The 22,797-nt window shown below is 42.4% G+C and overlaps 1 protein-coding gene across 1 annotated transcript in view; it reads right to left on the bottom strand.

The window, feature by feature from the left end:
• taf4b (TAF4B RNA polymerase II, TATA box binding protein (TBP)-associated factor) overlaps nucleotides 1-21,424 on the bottom strand; it is a 36,694-nt gene extending 15,270 nt beyond the window's left edge. The window contains exons 1-13 of the mRNA XM_036518238.1: nucleotides 21,196-21,424; nucleotides 20,959-21,114; nucleotides 19,990-20,141; nucleotides 19,123-19,233; nucleotides 18,587-18,649; nucleotides 17,281-17,403; nucleotides 16,994-17,083; nucleotides 16,549-16,722; nucleotides 14,040-14,175; nucleotides 11,324-11,429; nucleotides 10,770-10,939; nucleotides 1,199-1,329; nucleotides 1-57 (exon numbers count right to left, since the gene is read on the bottom strand). The exon at nucleotides 1-57 is cut by the window's left edge and continues 69 nt beyond it. Coding sequence (XP_036374131.1) covers nucleotides 1-57; nucleotides 1,199-1,329; nucleotides 10,770-10,939; nucleotides 11,324-11,429; nucleotides 14,040-14,175; nucleotides 16,549-16,722; nucleotides 16,994-17,083; nucleotides 17,281-17,403; nucleotides 18,587-18,649; nucleotides 19,123-19,233; nucleotides 19,990-20,141; nucleotides 20,959-21,114; nucleotides 21,196-21,424 — 1,698 coding nt within the window. The remainder of the gene's footprint in view (nucleotides 58-1,198; nucleotides 1,330-10,769; nucleotides 10,940-11,323; nucleotides 11,430-14,039; nucleotides 14,176-16,548; nucleotides 16,723-16,993; nucleotides 17,084-17,280; nucleotides 17,404-18,586; nucleotides 18,650-19,122; nucleotides 19,234-19,989; nucleotides 20,142-20,958; nucleotides 21,115-21,195) is intronic.
• Between the last annotated feature and the right edge of the window lie 1,373 nt (nucleotides 21,425-22,797).

Genomic DNA, 22,797 nt, shown 5'->3' with positions numbered 1-22,797 from the left:
CTCCAGAAACTTGAGCTGTGACCGAGTGTCACCAGTCTGTGTGTACCCAGAATTGTCCTGAACAGTTTCAAGGGTTGAGAGACACAGACAAAGCAGTCAGACATGAGTGTCACAGAAAAATAACCAGCATTACAGCCACTGAAGCACCCTTAACTTGCAGTACAGGGGCAACAGTTTTGTTTCGTATTGTTAGATGTTCTGTAGGAAGTGTCATACACTTCAGAGTAACATGCCTTATTTAATTCCACTCATAATGAAGATTGATTGAAATAAAAAAAAAAAAAAAAGTGAACAGCAGTATTAAGAACTATTTGTAAGAAGCCCTGGCTGGAGACCACTATTGTACTCTTCAGCAAGCTGACATCTACTGCCTTCATAAACATCCAGCTGTGTACCTGCGTAATGTTTTGTAAGAATGTACACAATGAAAATCAGCTAAAGGAAAAATCAAAAACCCTGTATTGTTATACAAATTGAATGGACAGTTCCTTTTGTTAAACTGTTCAGATGAATTTATGAAATTTTTATTTGTTTACTTGTAAAGACTATTCACCATATTGTGCAGTTTTCCCAACAACAGACTGAAAATGTGTGTTAATTTGAACGTTACATACTGTTTAGTATGGTTCATTTAATTTTTTCTAAGGACCTTCATTCACAAAATGCACTGTATTTTACCAAAAAGGTGAGGTTTCTGCAAAATAACATATCTGAGCTGCTGAATGTGATTTGACCTGCTGAATGTTGAGTTGATTTCATTATTACCAACAGATGGTTTGGTAAGTAGTAGCATTTTCACATGAGGTTCAAGATGGGTTTGGTTCAGATATTAAAGTGCCCAGGTCAGGCTTGGGTTTCAGTTTGAGGGCCATACAGACTTTTACTCTCATATATTTATATAATGGAGCTTTGATTATTTTAAGGTGCATTGCTATAAAGATGTCAGAATGAAGTATAAATCAAATCTGGAATGCTTTATCAATCTGCAGCATTATCGATGTTGACAGCGGTGCACATACAGTATGTACGGACAACGGACAGTAAAAAAATGACTAGATAATTTAGTTGTTTGTAACCATATGGACATGCAATACTGAGCCTCATTCTTTCGCATGCACTTCCCACTTTGAATAGCTGCAGAATAATGGCATCGTTTCCCTCAACAGGGTTGCATTAGTGTAAGAGAAAGAGGCTCCACCTTGTAAGAAATCTTACGATGCCGGGCGACCACGGTCAGCTTTTCCACCAGCTCCCTCAAGCGCTCCTGTGTGGCGTGAGAAACAAGATTGACGGCATCCGAACTGACGTCCGTGATGCCGCGTCTCCTACCTGCAAAGAGCATTGAAAATCCATTACGCGTTTTAGAGGTGCCACATAAACGAAATAATTACCTGGAAGTCATACACATTAATGAGCAAAGGTAAGGAAATTAGAATTTTTTTCTCATAAAAGACACAACTTCAAAGATCTCAGACATTTCATCAATAAAACCTTGCCCGTAGCATCTGAAAATATAGACACTGCTTCATTTAGCCCAGAGGAACCATTCTCTTTGCAAGGTCATTTATAGGACAAAGACAACAGGACTGACTTGGAGAATGGCAAAAAAGCAACTTAAATTATAACCAAAAATCAGGATTATTCAATGTGTAAGATGGAGGGAAAGCAGCAGAAATATGACAAGGCTACAGCGAGGCCATTCACTGCAAGCATTTGAAAAGGTTTACAGCTCAGAGAGAACAGCCTTTTGGGGGAGTTTTTTTCTGGGCACACAATGACAGTATTTTATATATCTATACAAAAGTTTCACACAAGCAATAATACTAAATTGCAAGCATGATCTTCCCACTCCCAGAGTGTTCTAAATCAAAAACATACCACTGCAGAAAGCAAAGCTACTGCAGTTCCTTACCAAAAAATAACAGACAATACTTTCTGTTATTTACATCTTCCTCAGAGTCACACAACTTCCTTTCATTGAAGACATCCTTCCTACTGATCCTGCACTGGTTCACACTCCAGTCACAAGTCAATCAAAACTCACAACAACTTCATGCAGTGAACAGCTTGCTTTCCATACAATTTGATTCAGGTACAGTTCACAACACAACGATGAAACAAAGACGGGTATTCCCAAAACTTCAGAGCCCACAGTTCCGTTGTGTGGGAGACAAACCTCACTGTGAACTGGACACACTCTTCATGTGAAATAATGGTTCAAGTGACACGGCTGATGAGCATGGAGACACAGAATCAAATTAAAATGTCAAGCTTGCATATAACGTGGAATTTAGGAGGTTCAAACAGTGGGTTTAAATTATCCCCGAGGGGCACCATCTTAATTTTTACACATTTCTGATATTTATGGCCAATTTCTCCATCACGAAAAGTCATCAAGCATGGCGCTGCCTCGTAGCGAGGCTGGCTGGGAGGGGTGGGGCTGAGGCGGATGGGGCCTCTTTCTGGTGCTCTGGGGCTGCAGCGCTGGTAGGAGAACCAGCAGGCCTTCCGGTCCTCTTACTGGAAAACAAAGACACTGTGCACTAGCCAATCGGATCACAGAGATGTGACTGGATCTGAGGTGATGCACGTTAGTGGATCAAGGTTGACTCGTGTTAACACAGCTCTCTCGGGTCATCTGAAATGAGAGGGTAACCTGTTCTGTGTAGTACCCTCGCTCCACTTGGCCACATGCATTTGAACAAATGTGGCCATCTGTGAATGAGGCCAAGATTACTACATTTTCCCCATTACACAGACACTGGGCTGAAATGTATGTTCAGAGAAAACAAGTTCTCCCACAATTTTGCTACCACAAACAATCCAAGAACCCCTACCAGTTAAACTACATGTTCCACAGTGCACATTCCACAGAGAAAGCGGTGCTGTCTGCTACTTGGGATTTGGGCTCTCAATGACTCATGCCTCTCTTCCAGCTAAAGCCAACGACCTCCTTCCATGTCACCATTACCATCCATCACTTCTACTGATGTTGCAGGGCTCCTTTGTGAAGCCAGAGACAGGCTTTGAGGGAAGAGTATGGTTTGACTAACTGTGTACTCTGGCTACGCAGAAACAAATGGGTCAGAAACCTGGCAGGCCAACAGAGGTGACCCCTGGTCCTTGTCACCATGGCAGGCAGATATGTGGTGTAGTGCCCCATATGGAGAAGGCCAAGTTGCCATAGCGATGAAAGAACAGGAGAGCAGGACTTGCCCAGTACCGTGTATCTCCCAACATTTACTGTTCTTCTTGGCACTCCAAAACCCTAGCAGAGGCATTCGGCCGGGCTCTTTAAGAATGGTCGTTGTGAGGCGCCCAGCATGTTCAGGCAATCCAAAGCCGATTTGGGGTTCCAGCACGGTAAGGCCTCGTGTCAAAGCTGCCAGGAAACATGTGTAACGCTGACAGGCCCATTCATCATAAAGTGTGTACCTGCTGCAGAATCACAGAGCGGGAGGCACTGAGTATTGCTCTAGCTACACCAAAACACTACTGCCCATCTCTCCCACCCCAGACACAGAGAGAGGGAAATCCCTAAACTTCATGCCCTGAGAAGCTGGCAGGGTCCCCCCTTTCTGAAGCCGCTCCACAGCCAGGTTTCCACAGTTAAATCCACTGGAGAAGAGACCACTGAGTGTCTGCTAATGAGGCCAATCAAACCGTGGGCAAACAGACAAGAGACCAGGCAACTCGCTAGCCGCGGCATGAGTTCCGGGAACTTCTTAAAACGGGACAGGTTGCATGCCTCATTAAAACAGCGTGACCTTTACAGTGTTACATGTGTCCCATCATAACATCTAAACCTAAAAAAAAAAAAAAAAAAAAACAGGCCTCATCTACACTTGAAGCTGCAACCTTAAACTGTCAGATCTGGACATTTTACATGGGCCAATACCCAATTATATAACATCCCAAAGATTGTGCCCATTATAGAAGTGAGATGATACATGCACTGAAAGTCAAATTTACTAAGTGAAATGTCAATTAAGCCAAGCCTATGATTTTTTTTTTTTTCTAAATTCCCTTGGAGGTTAATTTCTGGGCCACTAGAGGTTTTGGATCCAATATTTTGTCAGATTCATTCACCCATACGTTTCACGGGGGCCATAGCTAATGACTACTACACTGTCTATACCAGTACCTTTTCTGAAGCAACGCCACTGTTGCTTGCCATTTCCAATCAGAAAAAGCTAGCCAGTCTAATTATGTGCAGTACTCAAATCTGCACATTTTGGAAACTTGGGTTCAATTCACACTGATTTCAGCCAAAAACAATGCACACATTAGTCCGATCAAACCAAAACCGTTCCAGCATCTGACAAACAATGCCTTTTAACCCTTACACCAGACTGCACAAACTGCAACAGCAGAAAAAAGTACTACACTTAATCCTAACTTACAAGGCTACGATGCCTCTTTGTCCAGGAAAATGGAGACAGGAGCACAACTACACAAAACATAAATTAAAGACTGACAGCATAGCAAGTTATTCTGCACGCATGTTGCCTACCTCAGGGGGGAAAAAAACTATTGAAGGCTCAGGATCAGGAGAACCTTAACAGGAAATATGCCTTGACTCAGAAGAGTGTTGAGTCGACAGTTTTACTGGGCTGTAACTGTTAATATTAGCTTCAGATCCACAAGATTCCAATTTGGAATTTCAAAAAGGTATTGAGGGAGCGTAAAGTAGAACGTGTTGCATCAGACAGAATGCATAGGGATAGAGCCACTGAAGTATTTTGATATCAAACCTGTTTCCTATGAGTAACTTCATGTTGTTACAATCTGTGAACAAATGACTTGCACCATTAGCAAATGAATGCTTCTGTTCACACTGGTAGCTGCATTCGCTGCACTCAAACAGTAGCACAAAAAAGCATTACATTTACCTCTTATTCCAATTTGCATTTTGGTTATATAATTAATTTCCTTACCACAACACAACTTCCATAATGTACAGATGTCCACAGGCTAGATAACTCTCTCTCTTCTGTTCCAGGTGTTGTTTTTCTTCCTAATCACTGTTTGCTCATTAAAGTGACATTTCGTTACAACCACAACGGCTTTTTAATTACATGTTTCACCAAGATTTTTTTTTCTCTCCTTTCCCCCCCACCCCCCACCCCCTACTCCTCACTGATTTAGATAGAGTTCCTTCCAGGCCAACCCGTCTCTTATTTCCCCCCTCCCTACTTTCCAGAATGGATCTTTGTAGAAATCCTCCTCTGTGTGACTCTGGGTGCCCTCCGGCTCTTTATCCCCCTTTTTTATTTTGATCATCACAAGCATAATGGATTCCTGCCACATTGGCAAGTTTATTCAATATCACCGGCATTTGCATATTGCTTAACAAGAACATTGAAATTGTTGACGCCACTGATCAAAGTGTTTGGATTTTCTTTCCTCCGCTCCGTTTCACCGTAATCTGCAAAAAAAGATGCAATCACGCTTTGGAGGAAGCCAGCCCCCCCCCCCCTTGTTTTAGAAGGACATATCATAATAATTTCAGCACTACCCAAGCCTGGGTCTCTAATAACGAGCTTATGTGCCCAGGAGACAATAAAAGGCATGTCCGTACACGCCAACGTGTTGGGTATTCCAATGAGGGCAAAAGCCCCAAACCTATAGTTGGAGGGAAGGGGGGGTGGGGTGGGGGGACTCAAGATCACATGTTTAAAAAAAAAAACAAAAATGCACAAGATGTCTAGCATGATGCTTTTATGTCAGCACATTCTCCCCCATCTACAGCAAAGCACGGTTAAATCAAGCATTCTCCTGCATTAATGTGCTTATTTATTGTCAAAGAAATGAGCCGTATATATCAATCTGTAAAATAATAATAAAAACAAAAACCAGAAACTGATCCATGTCAGGACATGACATTATCCTGGGAATAAATGTTACTCGGACACTGACCAGCTGTGCTGCTGGCAACTTGAATGATATCAGGAAATGTCCCCTGTATTTGACAACTCACAGCATTGATAAGCTAAATAATAAAATCTTAAATCATTAAACCACGTTCCTTATACTGGGATTCATTTTCGATAAACCCAAGACAAATTCTGCTAATAAACGCCAGGCTTCATTTTAAGTGTTGCAGAGGGCTACACTCAAAGGTATGGTGCCCAGTTAATGGGAGCTCAGGTACAGATGCCAATGTGTGTCCACAGTCCCATTCAGAGCAAATATTTAAAGGTCAGGCAGAACAAAGGGTTGGATCAATGAAACTGGCCAACTTAAACGAGGGGGTACATCATTACTTGCAACACACTGCAATTAAAGTCACATCAACTGACTAATTTTCCTCTACTCTCAAAATGAGTCATACAGCACTAAACAGAAACACACAAAACAAACTCAGTGTAAACAGACCCACAGAATGACACAAATTTAAAACTGTACTCCATCCAGAGTAAACTGAACACAAAAGATCCAAGATCTCTGCGTCTAATCAAGTCGGCAAACACCAATGGGCAGGCACTGTTTCGGTCTTACCAAGACGGACAAAGTGGCCAAGCAGAGTACATGTTACTTTTACTAGACAAGCTGAACTTATTTACATCCTCATAACTTCGACAAAACTTTTACCATTTCAGACACACCCACACCCACACACACACACACACGACCAGTTCATTCCACTTCTCTTTAGCAGAGGCAGGAACAAGAGGGCGGGTTGGCTTGTGAGCCACAACGCCACCTGGGAGCGGAGCCCTTCCACTGCAGCGGCACTGTCCCGCCTCGGGCGTGTCGGAGCGGGAGCAGGAGGGGGAGGGTAGGGGTGGGGGGAGGCGGGGGGGTGGGAGTATCTGCAGTCATCTGCCTGGGAGGCAGCGGTGGCTCTGGGCCGCGTCAGGCCGGGAGACACAGCTCACATCCACAGCAACAACAAAGAGGTTCTGCTTTATTACCTCTCCAGCAGAGCGGTGGGGGGAAAAAAAAGACTGAACAGTCCTGTGTCATTTCTCCCCCCATGGCGACAGGAAACCACCCACAGGGCAGAACGCACATCCTCCCTGCACACAGGCAGCCAGGTGTGCGCGCGCACACACACACACACCCACACACACACACACACACACACACACACTCTTCCATACCTGGTACCTCAACAGGGGTAGCTAGGCTTTTGAGGGAAGAATGGCACGGCAGAGAGATGCATTTTGTGAACCAGCTCTGATGGTGGCAAAAGGGAGGGTTCAGCACTGAAGTTGATCTCATGGACAGTAAACCGTCTCATTTTGAAGGGCACACATTTAATGAAGCGTTCCGAGAGGCTTTACGCCTGCAGGGTGCTTTTGACCTTAAACCACTCAAATAATTTGAAGCAACTCAAACGCAAATAGAATTACACAATAAGACAGCATTGTAACGGTTCCATTCGCTCATGTCTGCAGCTTCAATGTGCTCCGTCTGTTTCTCCTGCCAATATGTGCCTAGACCAGCTATAAAGACTAGACTTATCAAGCCTCTGAGAACAAATGTCATTGTACTGGTGAGAGAGAAGGTTCCGGCTAGGCCTTACATGACACACCACCCTATTCACTTTCTGAATAGTGATCTGGGTGACCGGGGGGGGTCTAGGTCTTGTACCAAGAATATCTGCGTACAAGAAAGCATCAGGGTAGGAGTGGATTATTCTAAGCAGGTACTGTAGATTCATAAATGGAAGTGCATGACTGTACACCAAGAACACCGAGGGAGAAAAAAAAAACTGCAACCATGAATAATGGAAATATTTTTTTAAAAAACAATAAGGAGGGTGGGGGCGGAAAATAGGAGTCGTGGGAATACAAAGATCGCAGCGCCTGCGGCCAATCAAATTATCCTATGGACCAATGGTTTCTCCTTATGTGCTGACATTTACATGTAACATCATCCTGTAATGTTATGTGATGTCTGGGGACGGCGAGTGCTCCTTCCCAGGTCCCAAGAGGCCAGTGGCTCGGGGGCCATTATTTCATGCCCCAGAGCACCCAACGGTTTACTTATTCCGCTCCCCTCCCCTTTGCTTTTTGGAAAATGTCTCCTATTATATTCAAGGGAGTGTACCGTTTATTATTATGCTAGACAAAACCCCCATCAGGTTACTTATAAATGTAACCTTAAACCAGCACCTCTGTCTGCGGTTACACAATGACTGTGACCAAAAAAAAGAGAGAGAGAGAGAGAGAGAGAGAGAGAGAGAGAGAGAGAGAGAGAAAAAAAAAATAAACACAGTTTGGTTATTTAATCTCATCCCAGTTATGTACATGTAAAAAACATTCTTTAAAACCCTTGTATCTGATAAACAGGTCCAGCTTCTAGAATACATGCAACAGATGATTTGGCATTTTTTCTTTTACATATTCAGCATTTGATTTTGAATTCCGTATCATAAAGATGCAATTAAATATCTGCTTGCATTCTGCATTCAACAAAGACGGGTGGTAAGTGGCTTTACAAACGGAAAGCGCACCAATTCTAAAGGCACAGACACTGTGCAGACCGAAGTGGGTGCCTGTCTACAAACAATGTCTAGCGAGTGAAGCTGCCCTTCACAGCTCGGGCGTCTTTGACATGTAAACCAGCTCTTGAGAACACTCGAGGCATCTTAACTTTTCTTCTTATTTTTTCTTTAAAACAAACCACTTTCTAAGAGGAGTCAATCTTCATCCAAGAACAGAGGTTCCGAGACTGAAGCTGGTACATCTTCAATTTAAAAGAGAAACAACAAGGTAAAGAAAAAAAAGTGTCAAGGGACCACATGTTTTCTACTTCTCCACTACTTTGTTAACCAGACATACACTGTCACCCCTTTTTCTAAAGTGAGATAAAGCAAGGCACAAATCTGAACGCCGATTGACTGCTTTTATTCAACAGTGCCACCTGCTGGACATCTGTGTTTGGAGCCTGCCACTACATCCTACCACACATCCTGGCACAGCCATTGCAATAGACAAACGACTGGCTAGAAACATAGCAGAAGGATTGATATAAGTCAGAAAATTCAGTCTCTCAGCTGCGATACAAGCAGATAAGCAACATCAGTCTGTGGTGGAGGCACAGCTTAATGAAATAAAAAGCACATCCACACCCACGTGCACACACAAAACAATACATTCATGGTTAATAGGCCCACAGAGCACCCACTGAGTTGCGGCAAGAGTCCACAAACCATTCCAGAATTAATTTACTGGAATGCTATGTTGTGACCAGCACTTGTGGCACAGGGCTCTATACTCTTTGAAATAAATTATTCTTCCATTCAGTCAATGTGCCGCAAATTGTATCACACAAGCTACTGCATGTAATACTGTTTACATGTATTACATTCATGGAGAAATTCAGAACAATGGAAATAAAGGTGGAATGAACAAAAACTGAAAGAGGGTGGGGGTGTTTATAACACCAGGTCTGGGCCACTTCAGAGAAGCGGTTTATTAGAATGTGACACCCGTACCACTCCTGCATTACAGCTTCCATAAGAGAAGATAAGGAAAAGATTTTTTTGAGTTGGGAGTTGCTCTAGATAAGTGTCTGCTAAATGAATGTAATGTAATGCAAAGATTGACCCCACAAAACCAACATGATCCCTAGCTTACCTCTAAAGGTATGCCACTCTGAGTGAAAACTGAACAAGGAATTAAAGAGCAGGCCTACCAATGCTGCGCGAAAGTATACTTTCTCTACAAAGGCTCCAAATGCAGTCAGTCCTTCACACACCCAACACAGAGGGGCTATTTTCTGATGAAATACAAAAAAGGAACACATCGACTTTGTCCATACTCAGTGCGGTTGTCTACATACTTTAACCTACCTAATCTAGGGGGGTGGAAGCAACACTGAAAATTGGAACACTTCAAAGAGTGACACAGTGGCTTTTGCACAAAGACAAGGGTATGCCGGAGAAAAGATGATGCAACTTAAGAAATTCACAAGAAATGTTCACCTCCCGTTTGAAACATAATCAATCACTGAAAATACACACTCCTGTCAATCTCCCTAAAAGACCCCACTTTGCCCCTCTGCACCCCCCCAAAAAAAAACCGGAGAAATAGAGAAAATAAATAAATTGGAGAAAGTGTGTTTGAACAGAGGGATGCCTTTGAGAAGCCAGCTACTGTCAGAAAGAGCAACCATCAGCACCAACAAAGTCCTTTTTATGTCCTTGTCAATGCAAATTATCACTGTCCTCTGGCTACTTGTTAAGTCGAGAATCAGATATTCACCCTACAAGCAGAATTTCAGTTTAGGGTTCTTTCTCTCGTACCAGCTAAACCACAGATGAGAATCTACTTCATTTCAGACATGTTTTCATGAAATGGTGGTACGTACTCTTCAATCTGGGAGTCCTATTTATATAAACACACACGCTTTTTAAAGCTGTGCAACATGCTCACTATCCTCATCCCAGTGTCACCACCATTTTGCTTATGTTCAGAATACTAATCAAGAGATGATTTCAAAGGCATATAACCAGCATTTATCAGGATAACTATACATGTATTTTAAAGTGGGATCTTGGTAACATCACTTGACTATGCCGCTCCCCAGCCTCGCACCCCCCCAATCCCTCCCCTCCCCTCCCCTCCCTTCCGCTCCCTGACCCCAGAAGTGTTAATTAGCCATAGCATGATCAATAGTGCTCAACATCTAAGGGTCACATTGTGCTCCAGCTTCCTGAAAAAAAGAAGGGCAGTCAATACGGCAAATGGGCAGTGTAAGCAGTTTCAGCGAGGCACGTGCTGGGCGGGGCGGGTGGGGGTGGTATAAACGGTTACCGATTTCCATGAGGCGTTTCTGCAGCACAGCCACTGGGATGAAGGGATCGTCTCGACACGACCTCACAACCGACCCCACCAGCTCGGAGCCGGTCGCCAGGATGCGGGCGCTTTCTTCGCTCAGGTTCACCCCGGCCATGGAGGCCACGTCGTTGATGTCATCCTCCTCCCTGTAAGGGAGCACACAACCCTTTCAGAAACATGTAAGGGGGTCTGACACCTTGTCTGTAACACCCTGTCCGCAATAGGATTACTGCGTTTTCGCTTTCTCACAATTTTTGGAAAAATACCACACAATAACACACAAAAGAAACATGGCTTGGGCACAATTTGGATGTTACCACTGGCAACATCCACAGCAATTTTTTCCTGGAATGAATGAAATGGGAGGTAACAAATGGTGTCTAAATGACCTCAACCATGCAGAACTATGCACTGCTGCAATGCTCAACTGAGCTGTTGAGAAAACTAGTCTAAAAACAACAATGTTCAGCATCACGTCTGTGTAGCCTATTTGTTATTTACTGAAGGAGAAGACACATCTGTGTTATTACCTGAAAGAACCAGGTGTGCTGTCCTTGAAGCCATTTTTCGGGACCAGAGATGGTTGTGTGCTTATAATTTTAGACACCTGAAGAGGGGATTGCTTTATAATAGCTCCTGTGGGTAAAACATTAAAATAGGATTAATTTGTTTGCAGAGTCAAGGTGGAATGAGCAAGAGGAAAAAAAGAGCAGGCAAAAATTCTCCAAGACAGGGGACCACGTTAATAGAATCAGAAAAGGTACTGCAGAAAGCTTTAGGCCAGGAGTAGCACACGGTCATTTGAAACAAGTGTTTACTCCTTCGGTTTTGGGAAGGGCAACTGCAACACCCTCTTATTACGGCATTAAGACTATTTGACAGCACATTTAAGAACACACATTATTACAAAGTCTTTAGCTATGAAGAATTATAAGGTTTAGGCCAAATGATTAAAAAAACTGAGGAGCGAAGGTGGGTGGGCGAAGAAATTTATATTAAAACAAATCACGTCTTGGAACAAAGGCACTTTAGATGACCCGCCTGCCATTTGGCTGTCACAGAATCTCAACCAAGACTTTACCGAGGCGTCAGTAGTCCAAGACGCCGCGTTTCCCCGTTATTGGCGGCCGAGGACTCCGCAACGCATCGCTTGTGCGCGGCTGTGGGCAGCCGCAGCGATGTACCTGCTTGCCGTGTGCGATCTAATAAATTCATCTGCTGCAACTTCATCATTATTCCTCCGATTGCGGCGGAGAGAAAAAAAACGAGCCCTCGGGAGGTCTGCATGCGTATGCGAGAGTGACCCCAGAGTACACAATAATACTCTCAGTCTACAGCCTGGAGCATCAATACATATTTGCTTGCAGAGAGCATGTCCCCCGGTCTTTTCCCTCCACAGATGACCTCCACGAGGGCCATTATTTTATGCATTAATGACGAGATGCATGAAGCGATTTGAGAAATGCGCTTTGTCCCGCGGCAGATCGCGCCCAGTGATAGGCAACATGGAACTCCCCCTCAAGCGCTTCTAATAATGAAACGCACAAGCTGATCACAACAAAAAAAAAAAAAAAAAGGAATTTCTCTTCATCTGATAACGAGCCGGTTCAGATAACTTTGTTTCAAAGAGGATTACCAAGTGACACTTTGAAAGTTCTGCAATATTATTTCGAAAAGTTTTGTAATCTTATTTTAAGTTTCTTATAATCGTAGCGCTGTGCTTGCCAGCACGATATCAAGACCTTTTATCTTTTTTGCATTCTGTGATGTGTTTAAGACCCTGCATATTTTATTTAGTTTTTTTTTGTTACACTGCAGCATGGGCTATAATACAAAGCGTGATTTTTCAACTATTTCATGAAAAATAAATAAACATAAAACAGAATAAAGGCGCAAAAACTAGCTGACATTTGACATGAAATTTAGACAGAAGCATGCTTGAGTGGGAGGATCTGCTACCTAATTAATATACAGGCAGGAGTTGTGAAAAGAATAAAAAAAAAAATCCTCACAGATTAACCACAAATTCAAGCAAACGTGGCAGATGAAATAGTGTAAAATGGCACGGCCTTGCTGTTTTTACAGGCAAATGAACATAAACCTCCCAAGTCTGTATGGCTAGTGTACAGGATAGCAGTCTGGTTGTAAGCAGGTGTGGTTTATATAAATTCTTACATGCCTCTAATGATTTGGATACATATTTCCACCCTTGCTTCCAGGGAGTATAGTTATGTTTTCCTCTTTATTTTGCATGTTGTACTCTTCTTTTTCCATCTGCATACAACATGAAATTATGTACACAAATACATATCTATTTTTAATAATTCCAAATACCATTCACAGCCCATATTCAAGAAAACCCACGATTGTGACTGAGCCATGCTGTGAACTGCTGGGATAGAAAATACATTCCATTATGGCAACTATGCTTGCTTCCAGATATTATAGCAACTCATACTTTCCAATGCACTGCTTTAATCATTCTAAATAACGTGTCTCTTGAAGGGAACAAGCCATTCACTCTCCCAGCTGCGCACTTAAGCCAAAACTGAGGGATTCATCACAAAACGTCTGTCAATCTTTTTTTTTTTTTTTTTTTAACTAAAAAGTTGTCCAAGGTGTCTGGGCTTTAAGTAACATTCTGAGGGGGAGTCTGCAGTCTGTGCAGTCTGTGATTCTCTTTAGAACAGACTGGAAAGACTGCATCCACTGTGGAGCAAATGAAGGGGTAGAGCTCATCTTTCATTTCTGTCAATAATGACCTGAGAACACTGACCACCTACACAGGAGTGTGAATACATGGCTGATGCCACCACCCACAAAAACGAGAGGGAAAAATTAATAATAAAGGATAATAATAAGGCCTTCCTTAGTAATGAGCTGAGGGTCTATGCAGAGTCATAGAGCAGCGAGTGCCAAAAAGGGTTGCTGAACCTTTATTGTTCCACTGGCCATCCTGTTTGTTTTGAGTGGAAGTGCTTACGCTTAGCAAGAAGAGGAACATGGTCACCCCACAACACCCCCATAGATGGGAGCTCTAGGACAAGCCTTTCAAAAATACTCAATATGCATCACTCACTGCCGACCAATCAGCTCCTGGCACATTGGTTCGCACGATGTCAGCTGCCTATTATAGCTCGTACCAGAGCCCAAAATCTGTGTAGCTTTCTTCTGTCACAGGAAGTCAGAGGTGCTCATAATCTTTTCCTAGTTTTCCTGCTAGTGTGAACTGGGAGTAAGACTTACCTGTAGGAAATGGAGTCGTCTGTAAGTTGGTCACTAACTGCTTCGGCAGAGTCTTGTTCTGGACAGGCAGGGATATCTGAGGCTGTCCTGATGTTACAGACTGTTTTATCACCACTCCTCTGGGCTGCTGAATCACCTGGAAGGAACGGACAAAGTAAAGACTACCAAAACTGTTCAGACTAACTCATAATCTGTGTTAGTTTCACTCCGATCGCCTGCATGCTCACAGATGGCAGTTTCATTAGTGCACGATCACACAGATTGGATGGTGCTTCTGGAGTCAGACCATGTTTAATCGAGTTTCAGAGTTGGGGCAGTGGACTACACTGCTTATCATGAGATGATGTTCAGGGGGAAGCAGGTACATAACTACATGACTACATGACTGCAACACCACATATTTTAACATCTTCATATTTACATTCTGCCATCCCAAAATGACATATCCAAGCTTCAATCAATCCTTAGTTCTTAAATTTTCATGTCCCTGAAAAATAAAGAAGAAATAAATTTTCCATCAGCACTGACGAAACGTGAACCAGCCGAACTATTGCTGTAAATGGAGAGTTTCTGACGCAGTCTCTTTGCCATGGCTGAGAGGGTACAGTGGAATGAAATGCAGTCCTTCACCTCTCTCACCCTCCCACCCCCTCCCACCCCCCGCCACCCCCTCCCCCGCCCAACACACGCACAAAATGTGCTGACAAATTAAAGTTGCACTCTTGTCATAGCAGTCAGTCACTCACAAAATCCTGGCTTGAGGAGACGACTTCTAAATTAAGCACTTTACATTCACCATTATGTCTTTCTTAAGAGTTGGAGGAGCCTCAGGGAGCGCCACACGCCACAGTACAAGTTTTCAAAGGGCTCCAGATTAAAGTCATTGAAGTTTCCAAGGGGGTTTGAAGCCGGGTTCCCGTTAAGGATCAGCCCCCTGGCCATAATTGTGTCTTTGAGAATTCTGAACCGCAGCTGGATGATAAGCAAGTTTGGGGAAAAGAGGGGGAAAAAAAGGAAAGCATCTCATTGGACCACCATTAGACACTTCCTGTGCTTTATTTAATTACACTGTTAAAGTGCTGAGAAACACAAGCGCGTTTTTGACGACGGTAAACATTCAAATACGCACAGTCGATGGATGGGAATGTTGGGCATGCCACAGAAGGAGCAGCTGGGTGCACTGAGCACTGAGGTCTTCCAGAAATAAAAAGGATGACAAATTATATAATTGGTGGGGACATTTCAATCAATGGCTTTGAAGAAAAGAATCCTTTTACTAGTGCCTTTTCGCCATCTAGTAGTAAAACAAAGGTACTACTTCCACAGAGCCAGACAGCAAGGGACACCAAACATTTATAATACTGATATAGTGTACCAGCCTAATTTTTGGCATTTAAAAAAAAATCACATTTCACTCAAGTTTGGTTGTCTTGAAAGAAAGTATCCATAAAAATGGCATTTTGACAATGAAATTCAAATGATTAAAACACAAAAAAAGAGATGCAGATAATGCTGTAACAGCTATAAACACATGAAAAACAATTGCTGAAATGGTGGGATTCTTGTGCATCCCTGTGTCGAAAATGGTTCAAAACTGGGTACATTTCAGAAGATCGATGGGAACTAGTGGATTTAAATGAATTACATCTTACCCTGGGCCAGCTCATCTTCAGAGGGAAATTAAGACAAAGCGCTGAGAAAACCCAACAAAAATGAACTACTCTGGAGCGCACTTCTGCCAAGGGACTATGAGTGTGGAATTATCCCTCCAAAAACAACATTACAAAAATTCAATTACTATGTAAAACATTGTTTCACAAATCCAAAAATGAAACTGCATTGTGTACAGGAATTCAAATTTTTCTTCGGAAAGAAAAATAGGTAGTCAGACCTGAACAGGAGAGAGTCCCTTTCAGTTGGACAAGCTGGGAAAAAAAAAAAAAAAAACAGCAGCACACAAGTCTGGCACAAACTGGCCATGATGCTCATCTGACATGCAAGCTCTTGAAATTATACACATCTACAGCTCGTCAGCTGGATACCATGATTGATCAATTAGATATTACATCCACAGTCAGAACAGCAGCATGTGTGGTTCTCCCATGAAGATGAAAAGATGAAAGTATTACTGCATGAGAATTCCATCTGACCTCTTCCTACAGATTCTGAATTAAATTTCCACTCCTTGCAAATTTATGCCAACCCCCAAGGCTACGCACAGCAACCAGTTAAGGGCCAACTTTGTCTGCAGATCTGTATTTCAAAGACTGCTTGCAGCATGACAATGTGACTATATATTTTTTAAAATGAACTTGGTTATATTAAAATGAAAAAAAGAACTATCCAAGCTTCTTGGCACTGTGTTGATATGTATAATAACTGGTACACATTTGAAAAATGGGGGCAAATTGATGGATGCAATAAGGAAGTTCTACTATGAACACCAAAGTAGGCCTGAATTGTTCTCCACCTCAGAAGGGTATGGACTCTCTGAGAGGGTGGGGCTTACCAGCTGGGTGGACTTGTGTGGCTGGGCGGGTTTGAGGGGCGGAGCCGTGATGGGGCCGGGCTGCACAGCCTTGTTGGCAGCAAGCACCACAGGCCCGGGGGCCTTGGGTTGTGTGCATTGCTGGATGAAGAGCTGCGAGTTGGGGGTGAGTTGACGCACGGCAGGGAGACTCTTCTGCAAGAGTGGAAAGGGGTGAAAGTTAGAGTGCATAAGTGAGAAATTAGGAACTCCCAGATTCAATTAAAAAGAAAAAAAAAAAAAAACAACCCCCATTTCACTAGTCCAGAACTGCACTGAAAAAGCATGAAATCATGGCACAGTAATTTTGAGTCACGCTGTGTGTGGGTTCACACCGACATGTGCATGCATGATAACCCTCCTGTTTTACCTTTCAATCTTAATTACATTAAAACATCTGAATTGCTCAATGGGAGAGGACAGATACCTTCAGAAAAGGGACAAGATAGGGCTGAGGTGAAGACTTGAGTTCCGTGTACAACCGGTCAGTAAACCCTTCTGGTTCAATTTTTCCATCCTGTATGTAACAGAAAAGCAAAACAAAAGGCTGCATAAAAGGACAATTGTGAGATGCCAAGTGTTAACTTAAGGTCCATGATGCACAACCAAGCAAAGAGAAAAAGGCATTTCTGCATTCCAAAAAAATATGTACGCATACACAATATTGTTTGTATGCAGACTGCATGAGAGCAAATGTTAAATTATTCATCTCACCAGAAGACTTTTCACCAACTCCTTGACATTTTTTGCCATTTCAGCAGAATAGGTTCCACTGGAGGCCAGCTTAATTAACGTCACCAGGAAATTCTTACACTTCTTCCCATTTTCTAGAGCCTCCTGCAGAAAAGAAGGACTTTTTGAGAATGAGGATAAAAAAAAAACACTACAAACATTTTATCATGTTTATCAAATCCATTTTTGATTGACAGTGTGTGTATGATGCAATTAATCCAACACCCATCATGCTTTACAGGACACAAATTTAGGTTTAAGTTTTATTATAAATGCTACATTGGATGTGAACATGTATATATATATACACTAGGGTCCAAAATTATTGGGACACCTGGGCATTTTGTGGTTAAGTGTGGATGTGTCGATGTAGCTATTAGTTTTATCACTCGAACCTAATTTATGGTGTGCCGAAAACAGTTACATGTTTTGGCAACTATTAACATTTTCAAAACATCTCGTTATGTGGTTGGCACACGATTGTCTGATGACTACCCTTATTTCCAACATTTTAATAATATGTATGACATTAATTTTGCCAAACAAACTGACAATTCCATGACTAACTTAATTTTAAAAGGTACCAACATACTTATTGAGTGCAGACAAGTGAACAAAAATGACCATCACTTCAATTAGGCCTGGTTGAACGTTGCCCTGCCCCCTAATTGAATACTCATACTGAAGCCTATATAAACCTAACAAGGTTGGAACATGGTCACAGAGGATGAAGCTGAAATTGACATTGACATAAATATGACTTTCCCAATGTCTGATGGAATATGCAGCAAAAATATTGTGGGTTTTCAGAAAAAAAAGTGAGTGTCCCAATAACTTTGGACCCCAGTAATACATGTATGTATGTATGTATGTATGTATATGTATATATACACACACACACACACACATAAAAATAAAAATAAACAATATACAATATAAAATATGTATAAAACATATATAAATACGTTACTGAATATATAAGGACCATCTATGACAGTGTCACTATAATGTCAATGACAGTGGTGAAGAGCCACTTTTTGTCCACCAACTAGCCCTGCTACAGCAAACAGCTTTATTCCCTTAAACCAGGAAAAGTTGATTAAAAAAATACACCTGGAACACATATTGAGACATTGTAAATGTGGACTATGATGAAGACTGAATGAACTATAAACATCATATGACTATGTTATTAGCCAATAAAATGCAGCCTTACAGCAGAGATGGTTGTTGCAGGTGTGGATTTGGGTCCCTCTGTTTTAGCAGGCGAAATCAAAACTGCTGCTACCGGCGCGGGTGCAGTTGGACGCACAGTCTGAGCTGGTGAGGAGGAAACAGTGCCCCCTGTGGCCTAACAGGGAAGTCACACATTAGAACATCACATTGTAATATGCAGATCGAGAATCAATTCAAGCACAGGAAATGAAAAATCTTCAAACTTCAATGAAATATTCACCATGTTTTCAAAAGATACTTGAAATATTGACAAAACTGACCAAATATTTCACTGATGATTACAAATCTAGTCCTACACCTGTAGCACAGTTTTCTAGTATTCAAGAACAAACAATCAGTTTGCAAAATCATATTTTACAATGGCATAGAGAAGTGTATTGCAATCAAAGGGAGTTATGTTTAGGGCAGGTGATACAATACTCTAACTTATCTGTGAGACAGAACTTGGAAAGAAGACAAAAAACCCACAAACAAGTCAACAATTCATCAGGAGCCAAAACATTTTTTCAAGCTGTTTGATATACGCTAAGGCAAGGTATTTTGATTCAATCTGCCTGATGGAGCTATGGTTCAAACATTACACCCCACCTTTACAACAGACACCTTTTGCAACGAGGGCACTGCTGCACTGCTGGGTGGAGGTGGTGCCCTGATTAGGGGTGTAGCCTCAGAATTTCGAATAACCGCTGCTGCAGTAGGCTATAGAGGAAAAAGTAATTGGGTAGATATTTTAATATCTGTGGAAGTTTCTACACATTTCAACTCAGTGTAATAAACCACGTAAATAGAGAAGCAAACCTGCAACAAATACAAGCTGAATCAATACCAGAACTAATGAATGTAGGAAAGTTATGGCTGGATTATATTCTAAACACAAAACTAATGTTTCATTAAACTTGCAAGGCATTCACAGTGCCTCAGTTTAAATCTGTTACTTAATATACACAAATGTTACATTTATTGTTCTGATTACTCTGTGTAGAGCAGTTACTTTGACTGAAATTATAATAAATGACATATTATAATAAATTACCATGAATTTAAAAAATTAATGTGACTATTAATAATATTTCTGTAATCTACTACAATTGTTATTATCAGTAGCAATAGTAAGATTAGGAGCAAGTGTCACAGCTGGACTGTTAATAATTTGTTAGTACAATGGCTTTGTAAACCTATGATGGATTTTCAGAAAACATTATACAGCTACCTTTAGTGCCAGCAGTTAAATCTACCATTCAGCTAGAATCGTTCATTGTTCCACGCAGACAGAGCCGGCAACCAGGGCATTTCCAGAATACAGTGTCTACTGCACAACGTATCTCTTAGAATCTTAAAAGTTAAATATATATTGTCATATTCATGTTGCTTTTTTTTCTAAATCAGTGATGTCCTTAAGGAGATGTGTGTGGACTGTGTGGTGGCTGGAGGGCTGTGGGCTGTCACTGTACGCACCTGCCCAGCTGGCAGAGCGGCTGGCCCTCTCACTGCAGGGTTGCTGGCACCTGCGGCCATTCTGGGGACGATGCCCTGGGCCTGCGCCTGTGCCAAGGCCTGCTGAGAGACCAGCATCAGCTGCCCACTGTCGCTCCTGATGAGAACCATGCCTGTGCACACACACGCACACACCACAACCGTGAGAACTCAGACCGTGGTGAGAAACACAGATGAACCGGAAGTGGCAGCAATCCCATTTCAATTCAGTCAACTGAATAAGTCAAAATTAAACTATTGCAGTGAAAATAGCCCATAATTTTATACGAAGATTTTTCCATGAATTTCAACTGAATTTCAATTGATTTCCTGAAGTGACTGAATCTAAATGGAACTGACCGCAACTCTGACGTGTGCACAGATCACATCCAGAGCTCAAATTGTAGCAAGACCCATGCATTCCCGCAAATCGCAACTAACAGAATTTAGACCTTCACATAGCAGAGAAAAGAAGGACAGAGAGACAAGGAAAGAGACAAGGAGAGAAAGGGAAAGAAAAAGAAAAAGTAGAGAAACAGGATACAACGCTCTTTTTCAAAATAAAAAAGGGACAAGATATTGGCCTGAGTCAGGATAGATTTTTCAGGTGCTTTGCTCTTGTTAAAAAAAAAAAAAAAAGAAAATCACATACACTGCCACAAGCTGATTGCATAGCACTGCAACACCACAACACTACCACAAGCAGTGATTTTCCAGAGTTCAAGCTGCCTCAACAGTTTTGGGAAAGACTACCAATTTTGCACACAAATCTAACCCAGTACATATTACACCAGTTTCTGCAAAACTTATTTTTGGCACAGAAATATAAGTATACAGTTGATACTGATTTTGACAAATAATGTCCAAACATGAAAAGAATGGCAGAAAGGTCAACCCGGGAGTGCCGCTTCAGTACCGTGCAGTTCGCCTGCAGAAACAGGTTTGCCTTACCTTGTGGAATCTGAAAATTTGCCGGCAGCTGCACTGTGGTGGTCTGGGGGGCCCGTGGTGCTCCGTTTTGCTGTGGGGTTGTTGCCCTTGGCAAGGCGAGGACAGTCCCTTTCCCTGGTGCCTGAGTAATTGTGGCTACTCTGGCCACCTTTGGGGCTTGCATCCCGTTTATCGGACCCCCTCCGGCCTGAGATGCAAGTGGCAGGTTCACCCCAACATTAGCTTGGCCAGAAGAACTCACCGTCACCGCAGGCTGGCTGCTAACACATGAAATTGTAGTGCTCCCTTGGATAACTTTAGTACCTTCCACCAAAGGCGACTTGGTTCCAAGTTGTCCTGTATTCACTATTATTGTAGGCACTGGGTTGCTTACAGCAGACGGTACATTGGTCAGTGTGCTTAAAGCATGTGTATTTACCTGGCCAGGTGTGGTTACGGTCTTTGCTGTTGAAATTGAAAAGGTCATGGAAATAGGAGTTTTTGAGTTAATTCCAGGCGCGCTGCAGGCGTTTGGCATCGGTGTTTGAGGAACTGGCCTGACTGATGAAGATGATGATACAACGGCTTGTCCATTTAAAGCAACAGGCTCTTTTCCGCCTGGTGAAGCCTCAGGCTGGGTGTCGGCGAGTCCTGGTTTCATTCCGTTCGCATCACCGCTTCCATTCAACTTGCGCAGCGCGTTCACTGGAATATCCGTTGCTCCACCGCTGACAAGCTGAGTCGTTTTGCAAGTCTCTTCTTGTAACTGGACTTGTGTGACTTCCAAATTGACAGATGCTTCAGGTGCAGGCATTTTCAGTTCTCGTTGTTGTTGGTGCTGGATTCCTTAAAGTTTACTTTACAAAACAACATTTCTCATCCGTGGCAGGTTATTGTGGCTGAAAAAATAAAAGCAAAAGCAAAAGCAAACAGCTTTCATATTTAAGCTTGCCACTGTGACGTTACCACACGACCGCGAGTAGCCTGCAAAGTGAAAGTAGATTGGCAAGCAATTAGCTATACGTGCGCCTCGTTGGTTTTATGATAGCACCACAGGAAAATAAGACAATACTTTTAAACAAACCAAACAATTACTATAGCATGGGCTGAGTCGTTTTACCAAACTAGCTAAAAACTAATTCACACGTGACTTAGCAAACTACAGGAGCTCACTAGCTAGCTAAACACATGTTCAACCTCGCTGGAAAAGTTTAACAAGATAACTGACAAAACAGGTGGATTTATTCCAGAAACACATACATTGACGTTAACCGTGATGTAAGACAGTCAAACAAAACAGATCGCATACGCTTCAGTATTGTTCAACTTTACCTCCTGAAATGATAATCAACCCTACCGCGCACGCAGCGGACACACAGCCATGTTTATATAGCCACGTGGGGGCTGCGCAGCCTCCTGGTTGCACGCAGTGACATACCTTGGAATTCCCGCTGTTAACATTCGTCCATTGGCTGCTTCGGCTTGATACAATATGCGGAATTACGTCAATGTTCAATGACAAAATCGAAAGCCTGGGCACGGCAAGCACGTGCGGCTCCCATTTACTCGTGGTGTTTACAAACCAGATGATCAATTACTTACATTTCCATGTTCCCATGGGATATAAGATATGGACGAGGTTTGAACGCGCGATGACATTTAAATGCATGGTGCTGTGCAATATGTAATGAATTGATTATTTAGTCACACCCCATCAATTCGTCTGTCTGCCTCTCCATTTCGCCCGACGCTACATGGATCTGTTAGACAAGATTAATCACTCGCGCCAGACAGTGCATTTGAAAATGTTATTAGCTGTAGTCCGTATGTACTTTACCAACATGATAAAAGGTGAATGCA

The sequence above is a fragment of the Megalops cyprinoides genome, chromosome 2 (genome assembly GCF_013368585.1).
Source record: "Megalops cyprinoides isolate fMegCyp1 chromosome 2, fMegCyp1.pri, whole genome shotgun sequence".
Lineage (NCBI taxonomy): Eukaryota > Metazoa > Chordata > Actinopteri > Elopiformes > Megalopidae > Megalops > Megalops cyprinoides.
Note: the sequence above shows the minus strand (reverse complement) of the source record. Positions and strands in the feature narration are given on the sequence as shown.